General features: G+C 31.9%; 1 protein-coding gene across 1 annotated transcript; it reads right to left on the minus strand.

Annotated features, from left to right (window-relative positions):
- Window positions 1-1,218: 1,218 nt before the first annotated feature.
- On the minus strand, window positions 1,219-12,737 carry LOC149902954 (uncharacterized). The gene is made up of 8 exons (XM_090109149.1): window positions 12,470-12,737; window positions 8,105-10,901; window positions 7,742-8,000; window positions 7,375-7,488; window positions 6,990-7,099; window positions 6,293-6,425; window positions 5,460-5,701; window positions 1,219-2,404 (listed from the first exon to the last, which is right to left on the minus strand). Exons 1-8 carry the CDS (start codon window positions 12,585-12,587, stop codon window positions 2,329-2,331), a joined length of 3,849 nt encoding a protein of 1,282 aa, XP_089965275.1. The 5' UTR covers window positions 12,588-12,737; the 3' UTR covers window positions 1,219-2,328.
- Window positions 12,738-13,984: the final 1,247 nt, after the last annotated feature.

The raw sequence follows: 13,984 nt of genomic DNA on the forward strand, positions 1-13,984 counted from the left end.
ATCTGTTTTTCAAGTTAATAAAAAAATAATAATCAACTCGATCACGCATTTGTACTTTGTGAATATAAAAATATGAATCTACGCCTAAAATGGGGCTTAGAAATATTCTATCGGAATAATGTTTGTTTGTAGACAAAATTTGATATAGTATTCAAAATAAATATGTGTAATAAAATAAAGTATTAAATTTGGACAGGATTGGTTTTGTACGATAGAGGTGGTAAATAGAATTCTTAATGATAACATCTACGACACGAACTATTGTATATAGAAGATAAAACTACGATTATATTAGACGACAATAAAAGGGATTAACTACTAAAACTTCAGACTAATACAAGGTTCGTCTGCGTGGCGAAAACATGTCAGTTGCCTTGAGATCGGCAAACGAATGCTCAATTATAAATTTGCTTTACAGTACGTAGGTACGTAAAGGTCACAAAAAGTCAACTTTCCCAAGATTTAATTGGGTGTTTATAATATATGTAATGTCCATGGTTGTCGTTGTCTTATCCGTCAAGTATACCTACTTATCTCTCTTTTACGAATACTTCTATTTATATTGAAGATATTCATTCCAATATTTTAAGACTTTAGTTAGTCATCTTATCAATGTAATAATGCGTCTAATACTATATTTTCCGTAGATTTGTCTTGTCTGGTGGCTCATAAAATATAACCTAGTTTCTTATATCTATATTAAATTACTACAAGGAATAATATGTTTGATATTTGAATGTAAATCTTGACAAACTAGTATTCTATTAATAATACTTAAATTGTATTAAACCTTACTTATATTAGATTAAAATATAATTCTGTTTAGTATTTAAGACGGACAGTATTCAAAGCTTAAATAAATTGGACAGAGCGTATAGGAAAATAATGTATGTAGTTATACTTTGTAATAATTAATAATTCCAACATCTTAAAACATAAATCGTAACGATTATTTAGTTATAGATGCAAACTAATACCATTTAATATTATACAAATGAGCATGCAGCATAAAAATTAAAAAAAAATCACAGATGTTCGTCTATAGAACTCTTAAGTCTAAACATTACTATATACACGACTTATTATGTATCTACAGGGGCCGACCTCTTATTTCCAGACAATTTACGCCGTGACTTGAACTGACTGGCCAATTCATATTTTCAGGGCTATTGCGTTCATCATATGAATTTGCCAGTCCCTTCAATTCACGGCGAGGTCATAATACGGCCTCAGAAGCTAGAAAGAAATTTTGCCTATGATTAAAAATATGAAATAAAAAGAAACAAGTTTTTGAATCTTTTAAAGTCTTCAAATGGTATTGTCACATTGATATGTTTTTTGCGTGCATTAAAAGCGTCGCAACAAAAAATTATTGAGGTAAGGAATGATATATCAATTTCCTACTTCAATTTTTTGCAAATTTTCTGATTGATATTCTAAGAAATAAGTAACTTGATGAAAGAAATGGTAACCTACTCTACATTTATAAAATTCAATTGAAATTCGTCTTTTAGTAATATCATAGCTTAATTTCTTCTTAATTAAATAATATCATTTCAAAATATCTGCGACTTACATACTAATTCTTCTTATATTACCTTAAAATACTATAATACATCATTGAAGACAATTCAAATTGAGCAAAACATACTTAATTATAAACAAATTTAAAATAATATATAACAATTTTGCATTTCAAGTTCCAATTACGTTCAACAAAGAAGCATTTATAATCACAAGCATACCAAATCATATTCATTTGTAAGTATTTAAATGTAATAGCTAGGGGTTTCCCCAAGGTCATTATGACACTCATACTAAGTATGAATCTTCAGTCAACGATACCCTACCCTATACTCCACAAATCTTTCCAAAAATATCTCTCCAATCCCATATGTATCACACGCAATCTCATTAAACTATAATTTCGTTCGCTAGCAAAGAAATAAAAACAATATCATACAAAATGAACTTAAGCTTAAAAGTAGAGATATTTACAATTTTTACAACTTGCTTACTAAAGTATAATCTATCGATACATAGATATAACATCTTGACAAAGTGAGCTACGAATCGGCTAAATCAAGTAGAGTTTTCATTAAACTATACGTCATTCCAAAAGATGCACTAAGAATTTTAACGTCACACAGCTACAATTTTCATACAATGATATTTATGACACCATAGATTAACACTGCTTACTATAATAACACTACACAGTATATATAGTCAAAAGAACGAAGCGAAAACACCCGCATCAACCCAAACATATTCCCCGATGTATATGTCTATGGGAAGGGCTGAGCAACGGTATATAGCTCGGTTGCGCTAAGCAATCTCGTCAGACAATAGGTTATGAGGAGTCACTCTAGCAGCAAGCAGACCTGGGTTCAGTTCGTAATAGCTGAAAAGAAAGGGCAGTGTGAAAAGCAACCACGCCTTATGGAACTACCCCTTACCATGATATCATAAAGCAGTATTATTTCCAGTATGGAATGTGACAACACTATATCCAGCAGCATCCTATCTCTCTTCGTGGACAGATGGGAAAGCAATGTCTTGAGACAATGGGTTAAAATCCATGTCTCAAGCACATTGTGATTTAAAATAGTATTGTTAATAATTTTGTGTAATTTTAATATTAACATAGTTTTAAGGTAACAAGATATGGATATTGCAATTATCTGAAATAAATCAAAATAAATAAATAAATATATAGTTCGTCAAGCGCCATCACTTTTCCACACTGTCAATAATACTGCTATAAAACATAATGGTAATCCCCAGAATAAAAGTGAGGCCATTGAAAAGCGATAATTTATTTATTTAGGGCCGATTTTTCAACGCTTGGATAAAACTTATTCGTCGAATAATGTATGAAACTACCATTTTAAAAACGTATTCTAATTGAGTATTTGAATTAAATTTTTTTTTGTGATAAATGGAAAGATTATATATTAGTTTTATAACAAAACTGTTTTTATTTTTATTTTTTTTGCAATAATTCAAAAGTTATTTCAAAATAAAAATTAGTCTTTGAATCCAGTACCGAAGACACGCCGACAACTCCCGAAGCGTCACCCGAGCGCGTGTGACGTCATAATGTTAGTTTTCACTCATTGCAGTTGATAGAAAATTAAATATAGTTTGAAAAACTAAACAGGATAAAAAGATAAATTCATGAGATTATTGTATTGTTACCGGGTTTTTATAAGTATACAAAATTTAAATTAAATCCGTCGGTTTATAGTGGGTCTAAATCGAATCGAAAGGAGAATTGGTTACATACAAACATATGTTTTAAGCTGATCCTGGCGATCCTTATCAGGATAAATTTATGATATTATTGTATTGTCATCGGACCTTGATAAGTGTTCAAAATTTGAACAAAATCCGTCGGTTTTAAGTGGGTCAAAATCGAGTCGAAACTTCGAAAGGAGTCGGTTACATACAAACATACAGGTGAAGCTAATAAAAGCGTGTTAATAATAAATACAGTGTTTTGATCTATGTAATTTTGTTGTCATTATTAAATTACATATTAATTATATTAATTGTTAATTATATTATTTAAATTTATATTAAAAATGGCGAACCTCAAAAGTTATCGTTTTGTACCATTATGTACGAATACTACAAAGGCAACTCCTGACAAAAATCGGTGATCATAAATATATCAACTTCAAGAATATTATTCGTAACTAACTAACTAATTCGGAACCAACTAACAAATCGTATGTAAACGCTATGTACTGCAGTTAATAATAGCTATAACATTATGACGTCACAACTGTGGTGACCAGTCATGGCGCGTTTTTAGTCACGTGATTCTAACTTAAATTTCATCAATTTTTAATTGCTTATAATTAACGGAAAAAATTTTTTTTGTAAGTTATTTGCATTAAATATCAATATTATTAATAATAAAGTTTCCAAATACATAAAAAAAATCAATAATTTTTTTTTATTCAAATACTCAATTGCCCGTATTTGACAGTTTACGTGACATTTTAATATTATCGTGTAATACTTTATTGGACGGATAAGTTTTATCCGAGCATTGAAAAATCGGCCCTTAAAATTAAAAATCGTGTATTATACACATGCGCAGATACACGAGTGGCAAAAAAAATCGTGAATGTTTATTTTTGCCTTTTTATTAAATTGAAGATTAGGCAAAATAACAAGTAACACATTTTAGCAGTTTTATCAATATGAATGAAACTCTTTTCAAATAATTGTATTCAAACTGCCAAAATTCAGCGAATTATAATATCGATTTTCATTAGCCTTAAAAGTTAAACGCAATGCATTATAATATGCAAATACCTTATTAATAGAGCATTTGGACAAGTATTATATGGTAATAATGCGGGCATTGGATAATATTACTGGATTAAAAAGTTAAGAGACTTATAAATATTATTTAAAACGATGCACTGATGAGGCAAGCCAATATATTACTAATATAACAATCTATGTGCATAAAATTATGTATAGCTATAGTACTGCAATACTAAACTACGGTTAAATATGATCGCTAAAGTACTATCGCTATATTTGCAAGTTCGCATTTTAACATTAACTTAAGTTACTCAATAAAACTTAGATATATTTATTTGTATGAGTCGGTTATTATTGATGTTTTGTTGTAAGTTATCAATCTATTTACATACACTATTTAAGAAGGGGAGCATTTCATAGGACAGGCATAAGCGCTCGCAAAGTCATAAAAAATATAAACATACGCCAGCATTTTTGACAGAAAAATTGAAAAGTTCTAAAAAACGTACGTACCAATACAAGAGGCAAGGGACAAAAGAAATATTATTAAAGCATATTTGCATTCAAATTCAGATAATTAAAGGGAGTCTAGAAAAAAATAGTAGGTATAAACTGCTTTGTTATATTTATCTCGCTTTAAACGACAATGTTTATCAATATTTGTATAAACAAACTTGAATCTCTCCTAAAATAGATCGAGTATTTAAACGCGCAATTAACTTATCAAGTAATACAATACATAAATATTATATAAGTAAATAAATAACACAAATTCTTATCACCTGCTATTCAACTCATATACAGATAGTAAAAAACGCAAAATCAGGTTGGTAAAAAAGACTATCCTGCGTCATCATTTTTTTTTTCAAATATTATTAAATTCGATTACTTAACCATCATTCAAATCGTATAAAAGTTTTATAAAAAACTAGCGGTCCGCCCCGGCTTCGCCCGTGGTACATATTTACGTTTTCTCTACATAAGAACCATCCTCGTACTTCAAGGAATATAATAAAAAAATAATTATCGAAATCGGTACAGCCGTTCTCAAGTTATGCGCTTACCAACACATTTTGGGATTCATTTTTATATTATAGAAGATAGTAAAAAACGCAAAAAACATCTGATATCTTTTTTTTTATTTTCATAAATTGCATTTAATAAAATATACTTACGACAATCCTCTCTCCTTCAGGCGTTTCCTACAAGCCGGTTTCACTCTCGGGCCACTCGGGCTATGCAGCCCTCTACCGGTGATAAAATACAACGTGTACGATCTGACGCCATTTTTGCCTTTGATCTGCCGCAATTTCTGTATGTGAATATCAAGGAACAAATCCAATGATTCCATCGACTCACGCACATGGAAACTGTGCAAATCCAACGTCGCATTGCTCTTGCAGTGTTGGGCGTTCACCTGAAACAAGTAATGAATTATTATGGATTTTTATCGAACGACATTTATCACGTCACATTTTAAAGAAAAGCAATGGAAACGGTGTAAAAAGAATTTATATCTATACAGCGAATAAGTTGATCAGCAAGGTATATTTTCACAGGAAAAGCAATGGAGTCGTTTTAAATAGAATTTCTGAATATTGACTAGTTTTACTTTGAGTTTGTTTTATTTTTCAAAAAGGCATAATTGCACAAAAAAATCAAATCAAATCAGGTTAATATTAATAAAAAGGAAAAGCAAGGAAAAAAACTCAAGAAAATTACCTATCAAATATAACGAATTGCCAAAAAAATAAACAGATGTTTTTTTTTAGATAAGAATATAGGAAAAACAAGCTAAAATGAAGCTTATGTTTATAAAAAATAAAAAAAGACGGGTTGCACTCCGGGAGTGCCGGCAGAAGTGAAAACTTGATTATTAACGTTGAGCATGTTTGATATCCATCCGTCTTACGCTTTTTCGATCAGGTCACGTGTCCTGACGCGTTAAGATTTTATACCCAACGCCGCTAAAGAAGTTTTCACTTCAAAAATCAACAAATGTACATACTGCAGCCAGCGCCACGGCAGCTTTACTATTGGCCTGTTCGTACATCTTTGTATGATACGCTCCAGCCCTTGAGAAAAACGAGGCCGCCGGGAATAAACCTTTTTGCATGTAATCTTGCGCTTTCTGGTAACTCCTGAAACAATAAAATTAAAATCGTATTTACATTGAAGCATCCTTCCTTAACGATGACGAAAAACATCGAAAGTAAACCGGCATGTAGAATCGAACGTTCGATGTCATGACAAATTTAACATACATATTTCAACCTGCACTTGGCCAGCGTGGTGGATTATGGCCTATACCCTCATTGGAGGCCCTTGTCCCTACAGTGATCAATCCCTACAGGGAATGTATATGGGCTCAATATCAATATATTTTTATTATTACACGCTTTATATATTATGCTTCACCTGTATGTTTGTAACCGACTTCTTCGGGCGCGATTTGACCCACTTTAAACGGCCAAATTTCGTTCAAACTTTGTAGATTTATTTAGGACCGATGATAATACACTAATTTGATAAAATAAATAATAGTTAAAAAAAATAAAAAACACGCGTTTTATAGAAAACCGAACTAAAAGCGTGTTTTTTAGTTTTTTTTAAATATTATTATTATTATAATATTAAAAATGTATGAATGAATTTTTTTTTACAGTTTTCAAAGTAATTTGATAATAACAATTAAGATTACTTACTTCTGCCTCAATTTTAACTGGTGTGCAGCTTCGTCTCTGTACTGCTGCACTTCTTCCATAGTAATTAACCCATCCCTTGGTAACAATGGCCATTCTTCTGCAGAAAGCGCCTGTAATACAATCAATTTATACTTATGTATTTCATATTAAAATAAAATAAAACACAAAAGTTTAATAGTATTAGTGAAATGTAAAAATATCGACTTGTCTCGCTGATCCGAGATGAAAACATGATAAAATGTAGCTTGATGCTGGTCATAGAATTTTTTCAAACTTGTTCAGTAGTTATTCAGTTAAAACTTTACGAACTAACAATCAAATCTTTACTCTTTTTAATATTATTATTGTTAACTTGAGGCTATGATATAAAGTTTTTAATTCTTACGGTACGCTGCTCTTCAATTCTTTTTTTGTCCTCCAATGCTTTGTCCCGAAGAAATTTTTCGATCCCATTGGTCTCGTTGAGAATGTCTCCTTTACCTATTGATAAGAGCACTTCCTGCAAACATTATTAATATTAATTAATACAATACAAGCTAAAAAGAGCACTTATAGTATGATTCGTCATTTTATTTATAATTTAAGTAACTGAATATTGTAATATTATGTAAGATTTTAATTTTCTTAAATCTATCATTTAAATTTCATTACAAAAAATAAGGACACATAATAAGATAAATGTTAATGAAAATTCAAAATACATGAAATATTTATATCTTACAGTTAAATATATAATATTTTGTTCCACATACCGCAACAGTGACGTTGAATCTGTTATGATTAGACACCAGTGCATTTAACAAGAAATCCGTGGGCAGATCAGGGAATAAATCAAACAATTTATCTCTACTTAATTTATCCGCTAGAGTACGAGGTTCGCTGTTGAGCCATTCTTCAACTTCATTTTGATACAACGAAAGAGCATAATCTAGATCCATAATTTCACTAAAATATGGTAATTGTGATTCTTTTCCCGCAAGCAACATCTCCTCCTCTTTATCTGCCAGTTCCCTGTTAACGAAAAATCCTAAAGAAAACCGTTTAGTATGGATATAGCAAGTTTAAGAAATTTTGTTATTTAAATAAAGCACAATATTTGTGAATAATATAATAACCTGGCAAATTCAGCATCCTGTTGAATCATAGCTTCGGTTTGTTTGTTCTCCTGATCTAGTTGGTGTGTCAAGGATTCCATCCAAAGTGCATTTATTTTATTTAACAATGATATAGGAGCATTGATCTTTGGTAAAACACTGTCTGGATACTGCATATCTTCACGTCCAAAAAGTCTATCTAATTGTCTGACAAATTCTTTTCCAATAGTAATATTAACAGTTTTTTCAACCTCATCGAAACAATCATCGTCGTCAAAATCACTATCACAATCATTGGTTTTTGATGTGCTTGGAACAGTTATATCCTCAAGTACCTCTGTGCTCTTTGAAGTACCTGGTTGATCACTATATTCCAAATAATAAGATTTATCTTGATTATCATTTGTATTTCTATACTCATCTTTATTTAGACTACTTTCCATGTCTTCAGCTGGGTTTGAATCACCTCGGAGAGAGATTCCTTTTTTAAATTTATATTTACCTTCCTTAATATCAGGAAAATTTTCACTGTTGAATAATTTTTCATTATTATCATTTATAACTGCTTGATCTTGTCCCATAAATTGGGAATTTTCAATTTTCACTGTATCTTCATTATTCTCATCACCATTTCCTGCTTCATCATTTTCTCCCCGACGCGACTTCCTTATTTTCAAACAGTGTTGCGAATAGTGATTATCAGAAATAACAACGTTCTTTTCAATTTGGCGTTTAATTTGAATAGACGCATCAGATACTGGAATATCTTTACGAATTTTTTTGGGTGATGAACTCGGTGCACTGCTTTCAGCAATTACCTTATCAACTAAAGCATTTTCCTTCTCGGTTAAAATCGACGGACGATTATCAGGTATAAGATTATAAGCTGCGAGACATTGACAAGACTCGATATTTATGGCGTCATCTTCATCATCAGAGATTTTCTCCTCATTTGAAAATGGATATTGTCTATTTTCCATGCCGTCAATAACGATTTCAACAGCCCAATTGACATCCCCACAGCAATTTTCAAATATATCTCTCAATTCAGCAGATGGAATGTGGCTAAACATCCTCCTGAAAGCTTTAAAATGTTGTTCTTCGTTTTGACATCTAATTGGTTTCATCAATATGAGTTCATTATTAGTAGAAGTGCTTTTATCAAACATTCGTTGGTCTGGAATTTTTTCAATTTTGTCTGGAACAAAAATATTGATATCTCTAGGTACAGCATTTATCACTTTAAAGTGATTGTTTTTACTATTGATATCAGTATCTCCAATTTCAAAACCAGTTGAGCTGGATGTCTTTTTAACTACTGGTGTGGTAGTTTCCACAATTTTTGGAGAGCTGTTACTCGACGAAGGAAGCCGTGACAACTGACTCCAATCATTAGTTGGATTTAAAGATATTATTGGTCTCTCGATATCTCTTTTTTCTCTATTTCTTGGTGGCTTTGAGAGTTTTGACACAGAAGGTAGACTTGCTTGTGAAGATGACGCCTCTTGAATATTTTCTTCCCATTGTTCTCCATTATCCCAAGCTTTCTCAACTTGTTCAAATTTTTCTAATTGTTGTTTAAACTCAGCATATGTCTTAGTCTTCACGTTAGCTTGCTTATCATCTGTATATTGGGCAACCATTTCAACATCTGTTGATAATTTATCAGTTTGCAATTCTGAATTACAATTAGATGCAACATTTCCAATTGCACTTTCTGAAATACCGTCCTCAATATTTTCATTTTGAATTGAGCTGGCATTTTTCAAAGCACCTTCCAATGCATTGCTACTTACTGCATCATTTTGAATTGGTGTACTACTGGGAGAACTTGCATCTGTTTCTGTTCCTGAAATATTGTTTTGCAATTCTATTGGAAGTGGCGGAAATCGTCGCATAACAGGGGGTGTGAGGTTTGCTGGATATTTAATTCCGCAAATGGAAACAAGCATATCACCAGTAATACCATTCTGATAATTATCTAACATCCTTTGTATACTTGAAAAGGGAACATTATGTACATTCTTCTTAACAAGTTGATGCACTTTTTTAGACCACGGAGTTTGTGGTTCTACAACAGTCACAATGTAACCATTGTTTACAGCTGCCTTAACATATGGATCCATCTCCCATATCTCTATATTTGTGTTGTCAATGATAACAGGACTGATGCCTTGTGTCATAGCTTTTTGAGCTCTAATTTGATTCCATAGATGTGCATCATGTAATCTATTTCTATCATGTCTATATGTTCCACGATGCATAAAATAGTCATCAGTACTCATTATATGTGTTTGATCATTTTTGACTATGCCAACAGTCATTTGAAGAATCTCACGAGATAAGAAAGTCTTTCCGCTTCCAGATGCTCCTCTCATAAGAACGAGTATTCTCCAGCCATTGTTGTAATTCAATATGACTTCACGAATTGTGTCATTCCATTGGGTACTGCTGAAAATTTTTTTCGGCGCAGGTTGTGGAGTTGGCTGTGGAACAGGTTTTGCAGGTGGTGTTGCAATAGATGATGCAACAGGTGCTCTAGTTGTTGTTGCAGTAGATGTTGCAGTTGATGTAGATGCTGCGGTAGGTGTTGCAGGAGATGCTGCAGCTGCTGCAGTAGGCGGTGGTTGATTACTCTGTCTGGCTGTTTGTGAGGCATGAGCATACGACACAGCATTTTGTAGAGGATGGTTGTAATTTGGAGTGAAATTTGTGAATGCATGAGGTATATTACTGTTGAAACCAGGCCTTTGTTGACCAAAATTTGCTGGATTTAAATCGCCAGCAATATTCATCAATGCATTTGCTGATTGATCCACTGGAAGAAAGAGTATTATTTTAATGAGCCATTTTAGCTCTCAGTTTCTAAATGTATGGAGTATGTTTCTCACTAACACATAATTTAAAATATTGAAAAAATAGTTCTAGTTATATCAAGAAAAATATAAGTAATTATCATACATAAACAATGGCCAAGGTTATTTTTATATTTTAAAAATCAACCCTCAACTCAATGAAAAATATAAAAATATATGTATAAAATAATAATAATCATGTTAAAAAAATTAAGAATCTAGTTAGGACTTAGGGCATAGAAACTCCTTATACTAGTTGTAGATGTTTAAATGAATTACCTATATTTTTTTTATATATGCACAGTATTACAAGTTAAATCTACCTATTCCATTTAAGCATGTATATTTTACATGTTTCTAGTACTGATTTTACTATGAAACACCTAGATGTAACCATATAAAGGAGTGAGTGCATACTCACAACAACAACATTCCTAACTTCTGCACTACCCACTTTTCTATATCTCAAAACATGTAACAAGAGCTGTTAAGCCATAGACGACATTGAGATATAGATCCGCTATGTGAAATTTATTGACAGGGATAATAACCACTTGCTATCATAGTATATCTCGTTTTAAACAAATTGTTTCTTTTTTTATTGACTCATTAGTACTGCTTATATCTAAGATTTTTAAACAGGAGATTGTACAGTTAATTCCTTTTTGAGTCCATTTGTAAGTACATAATATTAGTTTCAACGTTTATGTTCTTTCTCCATGGGAATAGACTGATTATAATATGATTTTAATCCATTCAAGTCAATATAACTAAGGGCCCGATAATCAGGTCTCCATTGTATTTAGTTATCAAAAAACTAAAATACTAATAGCTGTTTCAAGTGTGTTCAATAAAAAAGTTTAAATGTTAAAGAGCCCTAAGTATATAGAATATGTACTTATATCACATAATATGTAACTAGATATTTATTAAACCTTACACCATTTGAACAATAACCAAAAAATTACTTATTTGAAGAAATTCATTGAAAAAGGTTAAAAGAACCTTATTCTATATGCATATAAACCAAGCTTTCCAAAAAAACATCTATATTTATACAAAAATATCTACCCATTTGAATTATTGCAGGATATAAGTTACATTGCATTAAGTATTTACAATTTAATCAACAAACTTACCAGGTATATAATGTGGAATAAAAATATGATGATAAGTTGTTGTTCTAATGTTAAACAAAAACATTGTGATAGATATTTACTAAACAAAGCGAAACGACATGTTGCACCGCCCGCCCTACGCCCGTCGCATCTCATAAATCAATACTGTGCATAGCTGGAATCAATCAATGCAGCAAACCTAGGTTCCGGGCAAACACTAGGGTTTATCGTTAATGCAGACGAAATTCAACCTTGTCATCACTATATAAAACACATTTCCGAAAACTGTTACAGAATGGATATATAATATCTATGAAGATAGATAGGTATTGTGACGCGCAGTATTTAATAGATGACAGCTCTGAGAGTGGGTAAAAGCTAATTTTTGAATAATAAATTCAGAAAACACTTACGATCGCCTTCGTAGCTTTCAACAACTGTAGCAACCACATTTCTTTCTAAACTTCCGTTAAATGTTTCGAAAAGTCTATCGATAACATCAGTGTAAAGACTGTTCTCTTGGTCTTCCATGGTCGACGAATAATAACAGAACTATCTAGCTACATAAACAAAGAAGAGGGCTTCATTAATTTTTTACCGTCTTTTTACTAATGAACCAATAATTAAAAAGGATTAAAAAGTAATTAATAAACGTGTTTATTACGAAACCCATATTTCTATCATCTATCTTATAGATAATATTATACTGATAGATTCTGAAGTCTGAAGTCAGTGTATGTTTGAAAAGTTGACAAATGACAACTGTTCACTGTTGAACTGTCAAGTGTCAACAGCTGCCAGCTGCTTGGCCGAGGCTTGGCCGTTGTCACTTTGGCCACATGAGTAGAATTTGGCCGTGGTTCCACGCCAAACAACCACAGACATAATATATTAAGTCGACAACGCGTAAAGTCCGGTCGCGGAGCAGGAAGAATTTCGTACATTAACCTGTTATTACCTGTCACTGTCACTCCCTTGTAAAAATAATGTGTCTTGCTCGCACAGGTGCAATGACCGCCGTCTTAAGGGATTGTAAACCTGCGTAAGGTTTGTGTTTGCTTGATTGGTGTCAGGTGTTCAATTATGATTTTGTGAATTCAACATTTATAAGAATAAACCTCAAACTCTTTATGTCCAATCAAAATCCGCCTAAGTCGAAATCGCGTGTTAGACGTACGTATACTGTAATATTGTACCTACATAGTAAATTATTTTTTGAAAAATAAGGTCATAAAGAAGTTTCACTTCTTATGTGTGTACACGCACACTTTTTTTATATAATATATCGTGGTTATTGAAAAAGTTAAAATGTAACTAACTAATAAGTATTGTAAATGAATAAAGGACATTTATTTAATAAATTAGTAAAAACATTTTCTCCTCCAAATATTTCATGTAAACTGCACTTCATTCAAAAATGTTTGTGACCACTGTCAGTAGGTAAAGAGGTCATTGTACGAAATTCTTTCTGCTCCGCGACCGGACTTTAGACAGATTCTCTGTCTACGGGACAACGCAAGTACTTACCGCGATCTAATCTGTATGAAAACCAAGCGTGTCATATTTTTTGTACTGACCTTGACGCGTTATGACGTCACGAGCGCTTTTTAGTGATGGTAATTTCATTATACGCTAAATCGATTAAGACGCCGCGCCACTCGCGCGGCGATTCTAGTATCGTCCTATCCCATCGAAGTAAATCGAAAGAAATCAGATCAAACTAGATCTATGTCTAAGAGGTAGTCAAATAAATGAATCGTAATCGATTACTAAATCGATTCAAGACAGAAAAATGATAATTACCATAGACAGAGGAATGATAAAATAAATATATAAATCTTTTAATATTCTAACAAGTAAACTAATGTGTTTTAGCTTTTTCTTACCCATTGAGTTACCATGTACTACGTACTAGAGAGGCCATCGAA

This window comes from Colias eurytheme, chromosome 14 (genome assembly GCF_061535395.1).
Source record: "Colias eurytheme isolate Ceu_HAF_F1 chromosome 14, ilColEury1 Martin Lab GWU primary, whole genome shotgun sequence".
NCBI classification, from domain to species: domain Eukaryota; kingdom Metazoa; phylum Arthropoda; class Insecta; order Lepidoptera; family Pieridae; genus Colias; species Colias eurytheme.